The 18,929-nt window shown below is 39.7% G+C and overlaps 3 protein-coding genes across 5 annotated transcripts; 1 reads left to right on the forward strand and 2 right to left on the reverse strand.

Moving 5' to 3' along the window:
- Positions 1-940: 940 nt before the first annotated feature.
- Positions 941-12,361, reverse strand: LOC122407269 (uncharacterized). Its single transcript, XM_043413377.1, has 17 exons — positions 12,010-12,361; positions 10,438-10,563; positions 9,807-9,978; positions 9,354-9,730; positions 9,078-9,249; positions 8,781-8,974; positions 8,527-8,674; positions 7,898-8,222; positions 4,452-4,557; positions 4,123-4,365; positions 3,674-3,799; positions 3,422-3,599; positions 2,687-3,063; positions 2,406-2,577; positions 2,060-2,253; positions 1,826-1,973; positions 941-1,705 (listed from the first exon to the last, which is right to left on the reverse strand). Exons 1-17 carry the CDS (start codon positions 12,208-12,210, stop codon positions 1,377-1,379), a joined length of 3,588 nt encoding a protein of 1,195 aa, XP_043269312.1. The 5' UTR covers positions 12,211-12,361; the 3' UTR covers positions 941-1,376.
- Positions 12,362-12,465: 104 nt separating this feature from the next.
- On the reverse strand, positions 12,466-16,447 carry LOC122407137 (uncharacterized). The gene is made up of 6 exons (XM_043413161.1): positions 16,056-16,447; positions 15,673-15,943; positions 14,939-15,440; positions 14,593-14,804; positions 13,773-14,193; positions 12,466-12,599 (listed from the first exon to the last, which is right to left on the reverse strand). Exons 1-5 carry the CDS (start codon positions 16,184-16,186, stop codon positions 13,885-13,887), a joined length of 1,425 nt encoding a protein of 474 aa, XP_043269096.1. The 5' UTR covers positions 16,187-16,447; the 3' UTR covers positions 12,466-12,599; positions 13,773-13,884.
- A 323-nt stretch (positions 16,448-16,770) lies between these two features.
- On the forward strand, positions 16,771-18,923 carry LOC122407138 (Testicular haploid expressed gene). Of its 3 annotated transcripts, none has more exons than XM_043413163.1 (4): positions 16,771-17,131; positions 17,859-18,088; positions 18,197-18,518; positions 18,633-18,923. In XM_043413163.1, the coding sequence occupies exons 1-4, from the start codon at positions 17,017-17,019 to the stop codon at positions 18,821-18,823; spliced, it is 858 nt and encodes a 285-aa protein (XP_043269098.1). In that variant the 5' UTR covers positions 16,771-17,016; the 3' UTR covers positions 18,824-18,923. The 3 variants fall into 3 exon arrangements, with proteins under 3 accessions (XP_043269098.1, XP_043269099.1, XP_043269100.1); XM_043413164.1 differs by having other exon boundaries at positions 17,891-18,088; XM_043413165.1 differs by having other exon boundaries at positions 16,833-17,131; positions 17,728-18,088.
- Positions 18,924-18,929: the final 6 nt, after the last annotated feature.

The following is an 18,929-nucleotide window of genomic DNA, read 5'->3' on the forward strand; positions in this document are numbered from 1 at the left end:
ACAAAAGATCGAGCAATCGTGGGCTGAGAAAATTGTACGAGAAATAATGAGGTGAAAAAAAACAAAATTATTGAAATCAAACGTGTCTTTTATCGTGGGTTGGCTGCTGTTAAAATAAAATGTGGGTGGGCGAAATGAATTGAACATTTTTTTATCAGTTTCTTGTGTACATTCGTTCGATATTTCGACGATTTCATTATCGCACTAACGATATTAATAGATCCGTTGAAACGATCTTTTCACTCGTCAAATTGTGATATTTTTATGTGAACACATTTTGTAAAATTATGTAAAAATGTTTTTGCTGCTTCGTGTTGGCACGATGATCGTATATTGAAATTTTTATTGGTGAAACCTAGAGATGACGAAAGTAAATGGACAATTTTTTGAATCAATTTATTCGTGAATCTTCTTACAAAAATGTGAACATACGAAACGTGCTTTCCTGTTCACATCTCAAGCAATCCAACTCTGTTTCAATTCATTTCAAAAGAATTTTTTCCTGATTATGCAAAACGATAAGTTTCATAATGGAATTTCCTCGGAAATAGCAACGTAAAAATTGATAAGCGCGATCACTCGTCACTTCACAATTCGCCCGATCCGATGTGTCCAGTTTCCTCGTTGCATTGCAGCGAAATGAAACTCGCTTTATTTCAAACTTCCAAACTGCTGAGCGGCAAAACGATCGCTTCTATTTCGTTTTGTAGAAATTCTCCGAGCCGATTATCTTCTTTGCGTTAGAAATACGAACCGAAACGAGGCCACCAAGATCAAATGCGAAATGAGAAGTTACAGGCGCCGAGTAAAGCCCTGTCAAAGTTCAGAGCAACGATACCAACGTACAATTTTTTTCGTTAATTACGTAAAGTTCCACTTTACGTAATTAAAATTATATCATTTTTCATGTCTTTCATGGACGTGGAGGAAGGAGCATGTCTGGTTTTCTGATCCGCATACAGTATCTATTTTTTATTTTTTCTTATTATTTACAGATTCGAAGCTTTTCTTCGTGCACAGTCTCGTTGCGCTGTGCATTTTCCGCTTCTGGTCATTGACTAATGAGTTGACGGGCTCCCGTGTTTCTTTAATCTCGAACGGAGGAAAATGATTCTTGTATGCCGAATGTACAGAAATCTGGGAGTGAATGCGTGGAATTGTTGACTACAAAATTGTCTGCATCATTCATTTTTTGTGGAAAGTGAAAGTATCTTTTTCCTGATACGACGGATACAGAAACAATTTCATTGCAAAAAGTTTCATGTGCATTAAAACAAATGAAAAAATAGACGTGAGCATTTGAAAAGCAGGTGGAAAAAAACTTTAAAATCGTAGTTTTTTTCCAAGTTTTCGACACAAACGATGGAGAATTTATTTCAATGACCTGGAGTAGTTGTGCTTGAACTGGACAGAGGATCCAGTGGAAAGAGATTCTCAAAAACTTGCATTCTCTCAAGATTCACACCAGTTTTCATCGTCAGAGTTCTACTAATTTCCATATATCTGTTGTTTTCAGGTGTAAATTGTTCCCAAATAACGCCTTCGAATGCTTTATTGTTTTTAGGAATGGGTTCACCGGTTTTCACGAAATTCGCCCACATCGCAGTCATCTTCTCGACGATTGGGGTTTCTGGTGCATCTGGCTCGAAATAATGCAAGATGCTCATGTAAAATAGATACTGCAAATCGTCGTGATGTACGACACCTGAAAACAATGGAGTTGAGCGTGCATGATCGTCATTTTTCTTGACATGGGAAATTGAATTGTTTTTTTTTTTTTTTTTTTTTATCGTTGAGAAAGGTAATTATTGTGTTTTTTATGTACCATATGGGTCTTGCGTATTCGGCCACTTAGCGAGACTGTATCTCCCTTCGTAAATGAATCTGTAATAATAAACCGGTTTTTTCGAAACTCCGGCGACTAAGTGAACGAGACGATGCATTGGAAAACCGACGATCGAGTCGGCGTAACACTGCAACAAAAATGATTTGATTCACATTCATATTCGTATTAAATTTGGCTTCAGCGATCGTGAAATGTATTATTTTTTGGGCTTACATGAGCGTGACCTTGCACAGTTTCCAAACTGATCGACTGTCCCTTGAAATAATAGTCTCGCAATTCTTGACTGATCCTCTTCGATCTTGGAGTATTTCGTTCATATTGAAAACTTATTGGTGCAATGTTCTCCCAATTTTGATCCAAGTCTCGGAATATCGAATCGTTTCCTTTTCTGGCCTGGACCACTTCGTCTGCAATTATTGAAGTTGCGTTTTAGTCGATTCGATTTTCATAAAAGTCAACTCCGAATAATGTTTCTTCTCAAAAATGCTTAAAAACTTGATGATTTTTTTTACAGAATATGAAATACTGAAATAATCAGTGAAGTGACGGTCGAACTCACTCATCGTCAGATAATCGAACTCGTCCCTGGTGACCCCAGCCAAGAAAGGCACTTGATGGATCCTGCCTCCTCTGATGAGATTCGCAGGTTGATCGACGATGAATCTCTCGAGTCCGGGAATGTTCGGTTCGACGACAGGCGACCAGACTCTGATCGGGTCAAAGTGCCATTCCTGAAATAAAGTTTCATCCGAGGTTCTTCGATCATCTTCGAAAGAAATGACGAGCCATCCAATCGCCGTGGAGACCAATTTACACTCGAAATTTCGTGACTACACTAACCGCAAATTGTGAAAAAGTTTTTGCAATAGCCTCAGCGTCTTGGTTCCTGAGACATTCGACTATTTTTTCGCTCGCGTCTTCGGGACACTTGAAAATCCGAGCTAGTTTTTTCGCGTAATCAACCTGCTCGTACGTCAACGGCTCACCCTTCGTTGGTGAACCACTCATAGAAATTGCTCTGTGGAAAAGACCCTCTGACATTGGTGACATCATGTGGAGAGCGACGCTCCATGAACCAGCACTGTAACCCGATATCGTCACGGAATCCGGATCCCCTCCGAACGATGCGATGTTGTCCCTGACCCATCGCAACGCAATTACTTGATCCTTGAGACCAAGGTTGCCTGGGGCGACTGAATCGCCGGTCGCCAGGAAGCCTTCAAGTCAAAGATCATCGGTTTATTTCATCGAGTCACCTTGTCCTTGGCCACATTTTGTCCGACGAAAATCTTTGTCTCTTTCCTATTCTCAAGCACGCAGAAATACGCTGTGACTTTTTTCAATTTTTGTTAAAAAAATTTTTATCGAAATTTGAGGGCACATCCGAGCACCCTTAGAAATTTGTCGGCTTATTCTTTTTACCGCAACTGACGACATATTTTCAGAAATACTCAAGGTAAATTGTATCAAAATGTTTGAGAAGAAAGAAACAAAAAATGTTGAAAGAGAATGAAAATTGGAGAAAAATATTTAAAAAACAAAATTTTAATGAAATTCATTGTTTTTCTAGTTTACCGAGTGGTCCTATACGGTAATTAACCGTGACGAGAACAATGTCCTGATCCAAAATGTATTGAGGTCCGAAGAGATAGCTCTGCCCGGAAAATCCGTAAAAGCCGCCCGGATGGAAGAACACCATCACCGGCTTCTTCGTTCCCTCGGCAACACTCGCACACGACGCGGTCGCAGGAAGCTGTTCAAAATTCATTATAATACTACTCGATTGTAACCCGGCTGATTCGTCGACTTGAATTTTGCTTTACGAACTTTGGTGGTGTAAACATTGACTCGGAGACAATCCTCGTCCATGAGTCTCCCTGAGGGACGGGGACACGAGGGCCCTTCCTCAGATGCGTTGAAAACATCGTTCCAAGGCTTCGCTGGTACTGCCACCTAGAAAATGGATTTCCACAGAAAATTTGAACGGTTTTCTCTTTTACAAAGAAACTCATTCTCGCCAACTCTCAATGTATACAAAAATCGTTATACAAATACTCCGATAGCAAAAACTCCACAGATTCTTGTCAAATGAAAACTTGGCAACAGATCGATGGATTTGTTGCGTCGTAAATCAAGCAGAAAACACACACTTTCGTTATTTTTTCATTTTCTCAACTGTTTTTCCAATCCCGATTACAATTTGTTGGATATTTGAACCGTGAAATTTTCCTCGATTTTCAAATCACGTTTAATGAGCTTTTGAGAGAGAAACGAACCTTGAAACGTAAATCTCCGGTCGGTGCTTCGGCGTATCTAATGCCTCGAAAAGCATAAATCTGTTTGTCCAGTCGCGTCTTCATGAACGATCCTTCGATTCGTCCGAGAGGTGTAGAGACCTGTGGATTAACGTTCGCGTTGCTTTGGGCTTCGTTCGGTGCCATTGTCAGAGCCAAAAATGCGACCGCAACGAGAAAAACGCGGAGTTCCATTACGAAGAAATGAGAATTTCTCATTCCTAACTAAAAAAACGTTGCCTTCGATTAATCGTTGACAAGATTGATGCGATTCTTAATAATTTTATGAAAAACCATGCGATCGAACGAACCTCAGTTATGCAGTCGACGCACGGCGATTGGAATAAAGTATTTCGAAGATTCAATCGGTACGCAGAGTTCCGCTCGACACTGAAACAGCTCTGAGGCTTTCCAACTCTTTATACATGTGCGGTCGTGCTCTATAAGGGAAAAAAAATCTAAAAATAATTGAGCAATCAAGAGCTCCAGAGAATTTGACGAGAAATAATAATGAATGTTAGAATCAATGTTAAGAGGAGTGAGCACATTTTTGTTGTAGTCAAACGAGTCTTATCTCGGGGCTGGCTGATGTTAGAATTAAACGTGAAGAAAATTCATTAAATTTATCATAGTCTCGTGGCAGTTTGTTTTCATTATTTTCGAAAAAATTCTTGAAAAACAATATAAATAGATAAAAATGTGTTCTTATCAATAAAAATTAACGAAAAAATGTTGAAATCATAATAAAATTCCATTAAATTAAATCAAGTTTTATACGAATAGCCTCGTGTTCCGACTGACACTGAAATAGCCTCGAGTCCTCCGGATTCTTTGCAAATCTGCTCGATTCCTTTTTGTGAATTTCCTACAAAAAGAATCGGGAGCTGGAGATATTTTACGACGAATAATATAGTAGTTTGCTCTACATGACTGAAGTTTTATTCTTTAGAGCACAAAGTCTTTAATTTATACCCTTTTTTTTGTTCGAATGGTATTCGCATTTCGTTAATTCAGTTGAAAGTTTTCTTATCACAACACAGTCTACGGGGTATTGTATATTCGATATACAATTACTTTCATAGCAACAAAGTATGACGTTGGAGTAACCCAAAATAAGCCTTAATTTTGCTAATCCAAATCGCTATCTATTTGAATCATTACCTAAATATTTTGTGAAATTTAAGAAATATTTTAAGCGTATGGGATCAAATATTTCAGTTGAATTCAACATTTTTCAAGTGTTTCAACTAAATTTTTTCTCAGTCTAACGAGTGTTAGCAATGATACGAAAAGGTGTAAGAAAAATATTATTGTAGCTAAATGAGTTTTATCTCTGGGTTGCCTGTGGCCTGCTGTTCAAATAAAGTGTGATGAAATAAATGAAATTATCGTGTTATCGTCTCTTAGAGCATTTCGTTCGTTGTTTTTTAAGTATATTCTGTTTGCTATGGATATTGATAGTTTTGTCGAAGCAATCGTTCCAGGTATCAATTCGTGATATTTTTTTTACTCGACGAAGAAACGCTTGGAAAACAATGACCTTGAATATGTACAATTTTGTCGAAAAATGTTAATCCTGCTGCGTTTGCATGTTTCATTGTAATGAGGTTTTGAAATTCCTCCGTGCGAAAGACAAGACGTCACAAAATATAATCGAATTCGTCGAAACTCTTACCTTTTTTAAATCTTTTCGTATGCAGAAATTTTAAAGTTTTTTTACGGTTTAAATTTTTCTATTTTCCAACGATCTCACTCCAAAATAGCTTGTCTGTAATTATACAGAACACAATACTGATGGATCATCTCGACAGAAGAAATTTTCATCACCGTTTCATTTTTCAATGTTAGTACAGCTTTTGAAATTGCGTTGTAGAGTAATTCGCTGTAGGGGAGACCGGGGCAAATCGGGGTACCTCAGGAAACATTGTTTTCTTGGAAGTTCAAGAAAGTTGTCTGTTTCACACTCTCGAATACCAAAAACTGTATTTTTTGCAATTTACAAAAACAAAAAAAAATTTCAGGGCAAAACTCCCTCGAAAATTTCTCAATTTTTTTTCCACAGCAATTCCAATGCAAAGCATCATGATTGCTCATTTAAAAAAAACACTTGAGATGCAATGTATGAAAGTGTGGAAAAAGAAAAAAATAAACTTTTGGATAAAATGAAAATTACAAAAAATATTTTAAAAGGAAGAAAAAAGATGGAATCCCATTTTTTTATTCGAAAAATATAAGTAATTGAGAGAATGAAAAAATAACGTCTGTTGGAAAGAAAAATTTTCCTAAAGCATTTCTGTAAGTAAAAAGTAAATATTGAAGAAACTTTCGTAGTTGAAAAAGATTGGAGAGCGCGATGATTCATCACTTAACAACTCGTGTGACTCAATTTGTCTAGTTCTTTCATTACGTTGGAGCAGCGGAAAGCCTCGTTTCGTAGTTAATTCATGTCTGCGTCTCGTGTTTTAGCCACTCTCTCATGCTTGAAAATCCGTATAGTCCCCGACATTTTCGAACGAGGTATTAGTTTCGTGGTGACATTTACTGAAAGTTAGAGCTTTCAATTTTCCGGTTGATGACTGTGCGTATCGCTCAAAATTGCATCTGTTTATTTCGAGTCAAGGACGACGACGACGACGACGACGACGACGATAATTCTCTTCCATTGGCGTTCGTGGCCCATCGATATCTGGGAATTCCCATGTTTTTATATTGCGAAGTTGCATATCTTGAAATGCGGTGATGTCAGTATGACCGTACGAGGAAAAACGCTCTCTTTTTCCTCGTAAATATTATTGAAAACAAATGAAGCGACCTTGCATCACGCGTATCAATTATTTATGGAAGCACTTGTACGCTGACGATCTTTATTCGCTCAGGTTATAATACGCAACTAAGTATTTGATTACAGCTTCACAGATCTCCGGGACTTTCATTATCTTTGCTGGCCTCACCATTTTTTTCTCAAAAAAAAAATAAGTAAAAAGTTATAATAGTTTCCCATTTTTATTTCTATTTTACGAGATGGGAACATTGAGAGAAAATATTTGAGACGAAAGTCTCGAAAGTGTTTTGAATGGACGTACGAAATCCGGGGGCAGAGTCATTACTTTAAGGAAGTTGAAAAATCCAGTTTGGAGTTTATCTCGATTTACTCGAGTTTCTTTTCCCCACAGATCGATCCGTGGATGCAAATACGATGAAAGTAGCTCGACTAATTGAAGATCACCGAGTATGACCGGAATCGAGCACAATTATGTTTATCGTTTCAATTTGAGTGGGCTCGGGAGAGGCCTTAGGGTATTTTACGTCCTTGCAAAGTGTTTACTCTCGCGGTGAAAGACCACAACGAAAATCTCATTGGCTCAGTTCACGTGCTGGTTTTATTCATACAGATTGATGCCTCGAGTAAGGCACGGTAATTCGAGTGGACAATGGTGACAAAATAGTTAATGAACCGGCTCGAACATCACATGCACCGGAAGTCAATAAATCGAGCGTTCGCACACCCTTTCATTCGAATCAATCGCTCGGAAAAGTGACGTCGACAAACGAGCAAACATTGTCCTCGTTCAGACAAAACAGAGTTGCTCATGCGAGTCGCGAAACTTTTGATCTCTCGTGCGGGGCGAAATTTTGGTACCGCGTTGACTCGTTTCGTACCTCAGCACTTTCGCCTTTTATTCCACAAACGATAATATTACATTTGGTTAATTGGATTATTTTTTTATAGAAAGTCGATCGAATGACGTTCGATTATATTTTCGTGTGAGATTCGGACTGAAGCGTCGGTGGCTGCAGAGGAAACAGGCGCTCCCACTCGTTCATTCTGTCGGCGTGGAGATTCGTTTTCATCACAAGTTCCTCGCCGATCTCCAGGTACCTTTTGTTCTCCACATCGAACGGACTCCACGTTACGTTCGCAAATTTATCGTCGTCCCTCGGTATAGGCTCGCCGGTTTTAGCGAAATTAGCCCAAATCTTAGTCATCCTCTCAACCGTCGGAATTTCTGGTGCATTCTCTTCAAAATATGGGAAGAAACTGACGCAGAAAAGGTACAGAAGATCGTCGTGATGAACGACGCCTACGCAAAATACAAAGAATTATCAAGTTAGGCTCTCCTAAATGACCGAATCAACCAACGATTATTCCTCGTCCACTCATCGTTACAGGCATTCGAATTAGCTCAAGTTAGTTCACGGTTTTCAAGCCTTCATATGCCAGTCATTTAACGATCATATTTTCAATTAATAATAATCAATAAAATTAACAATACATTAAAATTAAATAATAGTAAATAAATAAAAAGTCATGCAAAAAAAGAAAATCGGTCGAAAGGACAGTAAATTAGGTTCTGAGGAACTATTAATATTTGGAGTTCTAGTCACCGTAAGGTTTATGAGTATCGTTCCAAGTGACATGACTGAAACGCCCCTGATACGTGAATTCGTAATAATAAACCGGTTGCTTGCTGGCCTTGGCCATAAGATGCGCCAAACGATGAACGGAAAATCCGATAACGCCATCGGCGTAGAGCTGGACAAGAGAATTTTGTGAATAAGATTTTGATTTCTGGGGGTTGGAAATGAATGCTAAATTTATGAAAAGATGCGATGATTTTCGTGCCTCGGAGAGAACTCACTTTAGCCAGTCCATCAGTGTTGTTTAGGCCTATTGGTTCATCGTTGAGGTAAAACTGCTTGAGGGCTGTGCTGATCTCGGCAGATCGTGGAGTATTTCGTTCGTACAGAAAGCTGATCGGAGCTATTTTATCCCAATGTTCATTGAGATCTTCGAAAGTCGAGATATTTCCGTTGCGAGCTTCTTCGATCATGGCTGAGAAATGGGAAGGAGATTGAATCGGAGGCTTTTATGTTCACTGAGATTGGAGGCTCAAATTTTCATTCGTCAGCTTTAATGGATTGGTAGAGAGACTCACGAACGACGACGCCGCCGAATTCATCTTTCGTGACCCCAGTGATGAGAGGAACATGATGGAATTTTCCTTCTCTTATCAAATCGATCGGTTGAGCCGTCAAGAATCTTTCGACTCCGGGAACTTCCGGTTCGACGACGGGAAGCCAAATGAGAATTGGATCGTTGTGCCATTCCTGTTTGGAAAGAGGGAAAACGGAGGAGAAAAATCGTCGAACTGACCGTTATGTTTTGGGGGGTTTTTCGAAACCTAATACTCCGAAAGTGCTTTTAAACGTACGAAGAAATGAGGCAGAGAATCGCCGATTTCTTGAGCGCTTTTTCCGTTGAGACACACCAGCATGCTGCCCGTCGTGTCCGTCGGACATCCCAGAAGTTCTGCTTGCTTCTGGGCCAAATGCTTCTGATGCGGTGGCAGAGGCTCCTGATAAGTGGCCGATCCGCTCATCGCTATCGCACGGTGGAACAGACCTTCGCTCATCGGTGACAAAAGGTGCAAGGAAATGCTCCACGAGCCTGCGCTGTAACCGGCGATTGTAACGCAATTCGGATCACCGCCGAACGCGGCTATATTTTTCTTCACCCAACGAAGGGACTCGACCTGATCCTTCAAACCCAAATTTCCCGGTGCCAAAGAATCTCCGGTGCTGAAAAAACCTGGAATTTAATCAGATCGTCATTTCGGTTGTGTATGAAATTTCTTCGATGCAATTTTTTTTCTTCGCTCAATTACCCAAAGAGGCCAGTCGGTAATTAACTACAACGAGCACGATGTCCTGATCCATCAAATACTGCGGCCCTTCGATATAACTCTGCCCGGAAGAGCCGTAGTAACCTCCGGGATGAAAATAAACGATTACGGGCCTCATCGTACCTTCGACGTCGCTCGAGTTCTTCGACGGCAGCTAAAAACATTTTTCCACACTTTTTTATCCATCGATTTCAAACATTTCGTCGCAAATTTCACGCCGAGAAAAACGTCAACGTTCAAACTCCTTTTTACCTTCGCGTCCTCGTTTTTCAAGCATCTTTTTAAGGTAGTTTCTTACTTATTTTTAGTACATCGAAAAATGGAATGAGCAAAACTTTTGAAAACGTCATTGCGTGAGATAATAGTCCATCATTTTTCTCATTGTACTTGAACGAATTTTTCTTTTATAAATCGAGCCTTGTAAATAGTGGAAGAAAAACAATGAATTTGAGAACTGCAAATTTTAAACTCGATTTTGATATTTTTGCCATTTTTCCTGCATGGAACTGCTTTTCATGCCAAATTAATGAAAAAAATAAATAGAAATTCGTTCAGGAACTCGAACGATAAATTTTCAATCGAAAAAAAGATTTTCATTGAAATATTTCGTTACCTGAGTCGTGTAAACGTTGAGACGGAGGCAATCCTCAGACTGTAAACGTCCTCCGGGTTGCGGGCACGAAGGTCCTTCTTCAGTCGCATCGAAAACCTCGTTCCACGGAGCCACCGGTATCGCTTGCTGAAATAAAATTGATGCAGGAATAAAAAATCAGTTTTATGAGAACTCGCGATAAATACATTCTCATTGTTAGGTGAGGAAAAACAATCGAATGGTGTTGTGAGAATTTTTCAACGTCTTCAAACCTTGTGATTTAAATAACAGAAGAATTCTCAGGCGGTTATTTATCTATACCGGGTGTGGCCTGAACTCCTCAACTCTTTACATCCGAATCGAAAACATCAGAAGAAAATGGATTTGTGGTAATAAAGTTTATTAAGGTGGCTCGAAGCAGTCGTGCTCATTCCATAAATCGATTAACGACTCATTTCCAGATTCCGGGGGCTCACGAAGTCGGGTAATTACTCGTATCGTAAAATCGTCGGTCGAAATCAACGTGAGAAGATACGATACAAATTGTCTTTCAGTTATTACGTCTCAACGGGATCGCACGGAAGCGTGACGGGTGCGTAATAAATCGGAATTTTCAGATTAAAATAATCAGCACCTTCTGACGATGTGACGAGTTCACACGGTCGAAGCTCACTTTTTCAGAATTTTGAGTTTTTGCTCTTTGTGGTTCGATGACAAAACGATGACTTTGAATTTAAAAAATTCTTATTATAGTTGATATTAAACGCAATCTGTTGTTATTTTAAACATTCAGCAATTTTATTGGGTGTACCGATATTTGGAGAAGCCAAGTTGACATCCGTTGATATCGGATTCCTTGTTGTTGAGGAACTTTGAAAAATCGAGGATAATTTTAAGCCTTTTGACGTAATTCGAGCTGAAAAACGTTTTGGAGTTTTGTATTTATTCTTTGTAACTCGATATTTTCCTCAATCGTTTTGCATTTGACGAGATTAGCTAATGCGAAGATTAATCGTTTCGATAATGAAGTCTGTGTAACTGATTTTCTTTCCATTTTAAGTACCGAGTCAACGTGTGTCGTTATCGTCGTTATCGATAAGAAGGAAGTCCCGGAACTTTTCGCGTGTGCCGCATCCGTGTTTGCTCGAGTTTTCCCCGTGAGAGTGCGTCAACGAAAATAAAGTTCGCATCAACGATTAGCTCACGATTCTATGAGCATTACGCAAAGAAGCTGCGTTTACAATGGGAACGAATGAGACGAAATCCGAAGAGCTGAGTGTTCGACCGAGCAGCCTCAGTCAACTTTGTCCATTTATTCCGCACAGATGCGCCCCGTCGTTGCATAAGCTGCTGAAAAATGAATAGAAGAGTGAATAAGAGCGCGGGAAAAAGTGCGAACGCGAACCGGAAGTTGACGAAGGATTTCGCGAGCGCAGTCGCGCCTTCCGGCGTCCGATCGCCATACAATGAAAGAGCACAAAAACCGCGACGATCCATTATAGTCGTGACAATGAAACCGGAGGGAGCACAAAAAACTGAAATCCCTGTAAAAGTCAAATTTTTTCATTGAACCATGCGTTTTAGCAAACTCACTTTGAAACGCTGCTGTCCGGTCGGCGGTTCTGCGTATCTCAGACCACGAAACGCGTATATTTTCCTGCCGAGACGCGACGTCAAAAACGATCCTCGAATTTTACCGTTCAGCGATGACAGCTCCAAACTTTCAGGTTTGCTCTCATCCTGAGCTCCGATCATCGCTACCAGCGCACAAAGCAGTAACGAAAGCCTCAGCATCTTTGCATGCAAACGGCACCGGTCCTCGATCCAAACACCTTTTTTTCTCAACGAATTCGACGCAATTTTTAAGCTCAAATGTACACTTCTAATGAGTCTTGATCCACGCTGCTGAGCTGGTCTCACTCGTATGGTACGTGCCGGCCCGCCTGACTCATTTATACTCTGTCATCTCAATAGAAATACAGCACACACGTGATATACTACGTGTTCAATTTCCTTCAAGGAACAATAGCCAGCACCGGCGAGTCTACACATCGCTCGAGTTTATTCTATTGCTGTGCCATAAAGCTCGCTTTTTTCGCCTTTTTTTTAGGTGCAGTCGTCGAATCAACTCCGCAGACGAGTCCGAATTGCGAGATGAGATAATTCTCACTATTTTGTTTCTTCTGCGAAATAAGATTACGGCTAGAGGATCACATTTTTATTTTTAAGGGGGGTTCTGCTCTAGAAGTTTCGAGGATATTTCAAAAGGACAAAAACATTTTTTTTGTGTGAGAAATACTAGTTTGTACGTGGTTTATGCGCAGTCTGATTGTCGAAATTTCTCAGCTGTGTACAATGTGGAGATCGTATTTATTCTCTGAAACGGAAATTCCAATTTTTTTTCCAAAAATCCGAAAAAATTGCGAAATTCTATATTTTTAGCGAGATTGGGAAAAAATAACGCTTCCAAAGAAGAATATCACTTCAACCTGCTGTAAATATAGAATTTCGCAATTTTTTCGGGTTCTTATAGGTTCAACTGGAAGAAAAATATATGAAAATGGAAAAAAATTCGGAATTTTCATATATTGAGAAATATCGACAATCAGACTTTGCGCATAAACCATGTACAAATTAGTATTTCTCACATTAAAAAAATGTTTTTGTACTCTTAAAATATCCTTGAAACTATACCGAAAAGTTCGCCACGATGAGTTATTTCCGTCCATTCAAAAACATTAGCGAAAACAATCGATTTTTTGACTTTCTAAAGCAGGACCCCTTAATTGAACAAAATGTCCAAAAAAGTTCCAATGACTATAGAAATGTTTGGAATATTTTGTTTCTTCGTCTCACTATTTTGTAACCGTGCCCAGTAGTATTTTGGGATTATTTTCTGACGTAAACACTCGTACTATTTATCTACATTCAGTGCAACGGTCTAAAACGTCTGAATATTATAATTTTCATTTGATCCAATTCCAAATTTAATGTTTCTGGGCTGGGAATGTGCACGAGCAGGAAAAACTTTTCTGCGTTCTTCGATTTTCGTAAAGTGAACTGAACGTGTTCTATTTGCAGATTCTATTGACGAATTATGAGATTAGAATTTTTTCAAAGTTTAAAAATACTTTTGCAAAGAATTCTCTAGAAATTTTCTATTTGGTAACTCCAAAAATAACGGCGTCGATGATTCATCCACAAATTTATAGAAACTCGTGACCAAGGAAAACGGAGTATGATTTTTGACGGTTGCTTCTTCATCAGCAACTTCAGGGAGTTTTGATAATGAGAACAAAATATTGTTCGAACACATCGATTGAGACAAAAGGGTTCAAATTTTCGAAATGACTCACCGCTGTTAGGTGAATGTGGAGAAATTAAAATTTAAATAAATTTTCGAAGACGAAAAGTGTTGAGTGGATCGTGTGTGTTCATTTATTCGTCATCGGTTATTTCTGGTTGCTTCTATTCGTTTGGTTTCTCTTGGGCTGGTTCGTTCGTAGTTTCCTCAGTTTTGGGTGCACTTTGATCTTGATTTTCCGCTTCGGCCTCTCTCCGCCTTTTGAATTCTTCTTTCGCAGCTTTTCGTGCTTTCATTTGTCGTTTCGCCCTATCGGGATAGATGCACGGGTCAATCGTAGCTTCGTAAACGATTGGATCGATGTGTTTCCGCTTGATTCCCTTCTTCTTCGCTTCTTCTTCCGCCTTCTTTTCTTTGTCGAAACATTTCGCCGGTGGAATAGGTCTGATGTTTGGTATTTTCCTTCCGTACACCTGCAATTCGATCATACTCTAATCAACAACGCCATTTCGTAGAAAATCAACAAAAACTAAGTGAAAAGCTTTCAGGGAAAGATAATAAAAAAACGACCGCATCTCATCGCGAATTTTAACAAGTTTTCCATCTTTTACACTCGAATTGGTACGCTTTTTCGTTATTGCAAATATCGTACTCTATCGTGCGACAATCAGGTCGATGACACCGTCTCGGATGATAAGAATGCTCAATTGGGCCCCTCCCACAAGTGCAAACTATCCTAACGGTCTCATTTCATTCCAATCGAAATTACGTTTTATCGCCTCAATTATATGCTCATTATTTTTGTGTTTTTTTCTTCATTTTCAGACCTAGACGTCGATTATTTTTGTACAAATATTGTTCCTACTTATTACCGGTTTTTCGTAAATGGGACGACCGAACGAGTCCTTTTCTCGGGGTGGTGGTTTCTCGATAGGATCGCGAGGATGATTTGGTATCGCCAGTACATCGTATCTCGGGGATACGGGACCTTTCAATGCTGATTTCTTAACACCAAAAGGATTCTTTTTGGGCGTCAAAGCCTTCGGGAGCGTGCGTATTGCCAGCTCAGCCATTCGAGGAGAAACTGCGAAAATGATTTTTCAAATAATAAAAGCGACGAAGTCGTCAGTAAAGAATCTGAAATGTCTTGAAAAAACGAATAAAAGTTTCGTTAATTTTTCATCGGAATAAATAAATTGATGGAAAAAAGCCACAAACTTTTTCCTCTCAGTGCGGATTTTTTGATGCCGAACGGATTCTTCTTGCAGGGAGGCGGTGCAAAACGCCAAGCGTTCCTAGCTGCTCGCCTCTTTATAGCTTCTTCATCCTCATGCCAATCAAGTTCTTGTGAACTGGCGATCTTCGAATCATCTTCTTTGGATTCTCGTTTTTCTCCCGGAATCGCGGCTTCATCGTCACCCTTTTCAAGCTTTTCCTCGTCACCCTCGTCGTGTGCAGGCTCTTTTGCAACATCTTGCGTTTCTTCTTCCTCGGACTTAGCAGTTCGTTCCTCTTTACCTTTTTCTTCTTTCGGCTTTTTTTTTTCTTCCTCGCGTCTTTTTTTCTTATCCGCTCGTTTCATCTTTTCAATCCACGCTTGCCTACCTCTGATATCATTCTCCTTAAGAATAAACTCTTTCAACCGTTTTGCCTCCTCGTCTTTGCGGTCCTTTAAAAATTTCCAGGCAGGAACCGAGAGATATTCCATCCTACGGGTAAACTGTATGAAAGAGTTCATTATTAAAGCTTTTCTAAGTCATCGAACCCTCAATCAAAACTGCCTATTTTCTCACCAACAAGTCAACCGTGACTGCACTGAACATTTTTTTGATTATCAAACGTCAAGAAATTTGTAGATAATTGGAACATTTTTGATGCCGTTTTAAGATTTACGTCGGAAATACAAATTTTCTATCGGATTTATGTGCGCATATTCATAAATATTGAAAGACCTTGTACTTCAAAGCAGTCCTGCGAATTCCACCCGGTGTCCAGAGAATATTTCGCTCCTCGGCAGTGAGTAAATCCGGACAACGAAACTCTTTTTTAGTCAAAAGTCGTATCGTCTTGTTCGTGGGGTTACTAAGATCTAGGTCTTGAGTACGTTCAAGCATTGCCTTACATTCTGGCGTCAAAGTTATCGCAGCTCTTGTACTGATTTCGATCATTCTCTTACTGGGCTTGTAGCGCAGAGCAGCGCGTGAAACTTTGAGCGCTTCGCAGCTATGAAAATCAGTGAAAATTTGGCAAATGTCACTATACGAGGTTGCAAAACATTTCGAATATTTCTATCGCAGGCTTATTCGTTGAACTTTTGAATGAGAAAACAACGTACCCATTTTCATCGTCATTTTTGATTCGACGTTTCTTTTTACGGGATCTTTTATTTTTTCGCTTTTTTCTCGTCGAAGATTCAGCGAGTCCGAGTGAATCGTTCGACATTTCTTTCTTCACTCTCGGTGCCATTTTTACAACTGATATGAAACTTTCTCCTCTAACCAACCATTACGAATCAAAATGCCGTTGCATATTATCGAAAGTATTTTGAATTATAAATTTTTGTCACGCAGTTTTCGGGTCGAAAATATCGGAATACCGACCATTCCATGATTTTGAATTTTGATGGAATTTATTCGGTTCCTTTGAAGAGCCCAAACTTTTATTTCTCGTAAGCCTGATTGGAATTTTGATACTGCTGTGGGCGAATTACACTTTTGTTGACAGCTGAGGAACGTTTCATTTGTTCTGTGCGGTGCGGGGCCTGTCACCTCTAGAATTCTTCCCGCTAAATTGGTGATCCCACAACACTACCGATGGCGGCGCTCGCGTCTCTCGGGAAAAATACGGCGCTATGCGAGTGCAATTTTTGACAGTTGTCACGATTTAGCATTTTAATAGCATTTTATAGAACCATGAACCAGTCATACTTAAAACCTCGACAAATTTATGAATACGTATATTTTTTCTGATAATCGATCCAAAAACCACTTAATGACATTAATACTTGACAGGCCGCCTACTTTGTACTTCCAACAGCAGTTAAATAAAAATCCGCGAAGCGTCGCATGCTTTGCGTGGATCGCCAATTGTCTAGCAGCGGCTCTTTCTTCGACTCAAAAGTAAAAGTATAACGTAAAAGTGCTTATCTCGAACGACAACCGCGACTGTGCATGACCCTAAATACTGTCCAAATATTCTCCACTTTTTTATTGTCTTTACCACAAACATTCTTCATTATTCAAATTTTTGTACTGTACAGAATTAGCATGTTTCGGGAGTAAAGATTCGTCGAAATAATGAAGAAATTCAGGGACCGTCGAGATGATCGTCGTTTGGGAATCGTCCCTTCGGTTTCGCCAGATTCTTTATCCGTTTCGGACACTGAATATCGTTTTTCAGTACCATCGCTGCGTAAGTGTCGAGATTCACATGATTCTTCGGCGATCGTAACAGTGGTTTGAGCTTATTACTGACTATTTCATTGTCCGGACGCATCTTCGATGCTCTCGTCGGCGAAACACTCGTTTTTCCAACCTGATCATGCACCTTTCGCGGCATCGCTAATGCGTTCATCGAATCCGTAATCCGATAGGCCAGAGCTCCACGTTTAACCTGAAAAATCATTTTTGGGCCACGTTTTTTCATCTTTCGAAAATTCGGATCTACCGAGTCTCTTGACATGAAGAAAAATTTGAACGGAATACTTTGCAGGTCGTAGAGTACCTTAAACGGGTCTATTTTATCGTTGGAATTGACTCTTTCTCTGGGAGTTGCCAGTTTGTCATATTTGGTTGGAGTTCTTTCGGCTTTTTCCATTTCGGAATGAATAATTTTTTGTTCTTTTATGTTCAGTCGAATAGCACCTTCGTGAACAATTGTTTATTTATTTTTCTTGTTGCAATACGTTGATAATTTGGAATGAAAAAAAAATATTTAAAATTTTGAAGTATTCAACAAAATGTTACATTTTCGTAATTGCAATCTCGATGCTCATTTTTCTGGCGTAGCTTGCTTTTCCCCCTCTAACTTCAGCCGGCTGCTCGAAATTCAGCGATGAACGAATAAAAATCGTTGGTGAGGAAAGATCACAAAAGTTCAAAACAGAAAAAAATTCTCATGGATCCATCGAAATTCTCAGTTCGCGTTAAAAATCCGACGACCATTCGACAGGAGAAATTCAGCGAGTCTTCGTACTCGAACTCTTTCGATACCACGCACGATTACAAACCTCCGATTCGGTATGACAAATACGAAAATAATGTGGCCTCTTGGTGTGCGCCGCGGAAAATTCGGGCCAAAGATTCGACGACTTCTTCGGAAGAGGACACCGATAAAGAATTACGAACTATAAAATCGTCGAAAAACCTCGTACGTAGGTTAAAATCGGAATAAAAATGTCGTTGGTGAAGGAAAAATTAACAAAAATATTCTCAACCGGAGATAATTCGATTCACAAATAACAATAATTGTTCACAGAAAAGTATTCGGGCAGAGCGAAAGTCGCAGCGCGCAAAACGCATCGACGAATTAGCCCGACCGAAAGTCATCTCAAGTCGCGTATTACGATCTAACGAAAATCATTACAAGGTTAGCTCCAAGTTGCAAAGCAAAGCAGCGATCAAGACGAGCTCGCAGAACAATCTCCTGACGATCGAGCCTCGAGTCATTTTCGAAAAGCCGGTACTACGGCACAGGAGGCCCGCAGATCGTTTTGCCAAACTTGCCGAGCCCAAAAAACGAGCATCTGAGGCGATGAATCAGATGGGCAAAGCCGAAGATCGCGCAGCTTTAGCAGCTTGTTAGTGACCAATATTTTCACAGCTCGTCTGACATTCCAAGAGCTTGAAAACAGCCACGAAAAATATGCGAGGTTCTCAAAAATTTTTCAAAACGTATTCGAAACATTTTGTAGATTCTAAAAGGATCGCTGAATTGGCAGTTCCGAAATACGGTCCGACGAAAATTCCACCAACCGATAGACCGAATCCATTTGCCGTGAATCCACAAGCTCTGAAAGCATCGTGCTCACCAAACATCGAAAAGCTAGCTCGTCCCAAAAAATTGGCTCCCTCAGTTTCGAATTCGAAGATAAATCGTCGTTAAAAAATGGGCATTGACGCAACAAGTTATTTGAAAAACAGAAAAATGTCAGCGACATTCGAATTTTTCGTATAAATTTTCAAGGTTTTATTTGTAATTATACAAAGTG

The sequence above is a fragment of the Venturia canescens genome, chromosome 2 (assembly GCF_019457755.1).
Source record: "Venturia canescens isolate UGA chromosome 2, ASM1945775v1, whole genome shotgun sequence".
Taxonomy (NCBI): Eukaryota; Metazoa; Arthropoda; class Insecta; order Hymenoptera; family Ichneumonidae; genus Venturia; species Venturia canescens.

Excerpts from the sequence above, each read along its gene's own strand:
- LOC122407269 (XM_043413377.1), bottom strand. The coding sequence starts at position 12,210 with ATGCTGAGGCTTTCGTTACTGCTTTGTGCGCTGGTAGCGATGATCGGA. Across the intron at positions 8,223-8,526 it reads CGATACTCATAAACCTTACG|GCGTCGTTCATCACGACGAT; the intron begins GTGACTAGAACT and ends TATTTTGCGTAG. Across the intron at positions 3,800-4,122 it reads CCGGAGATTTACGTTTCAAG|GTGGCAGTACCAGCGAAGCC; the intron begins GTTCGTTTCTCT and ends TCCATTTTCTAG.
- LOC122407137 (XM_043413161.1), bottom strand. The coding sequence starts at position 16,186 with ATGGCACCGAGAGTGAAGAAAGAAATGTCGAACGATTCACTCGGACTC. Across the intron at positions 15,944-16,055 it reads AAAAATGACGATGAAAATGG|CTGCGAAGCGCTCAAAGTTT; the intron begins GTACGTTGTTTT and ends TGATTTTCATAG. Across the intron at positions 15,441-15,672 it reads GGACTGCTTTGAAGTACAAG|TTTACCCGTAGGATGGAATA; the intron begins GTCTTTCAATAT and ends TCTTTCATACAG.
- LOC122407138 (XM_043413163.1), top strand. The coding sequence starts at position 17,017 with ATGAAGAAATTCAGGGACCGTCGAGATGATCGTCGTTTGGGAATCGTC. Across the intron at positions 17,132-17,858 it reads TTTTTCAGTACCATCGCTGC|TTCGCGTTAAAAATCCGACG; the intron begins GTAAGTGTCGAG and ends CGAAATTCTCAG. Across the intron at positions 18,089-18,196 it reads TAAAATCGTCGAAAAACCTC|AAAAGTATTCGGGCAGAGCG; the intron begins GTACGTAGGTTA and ends AATTGTTCACAG.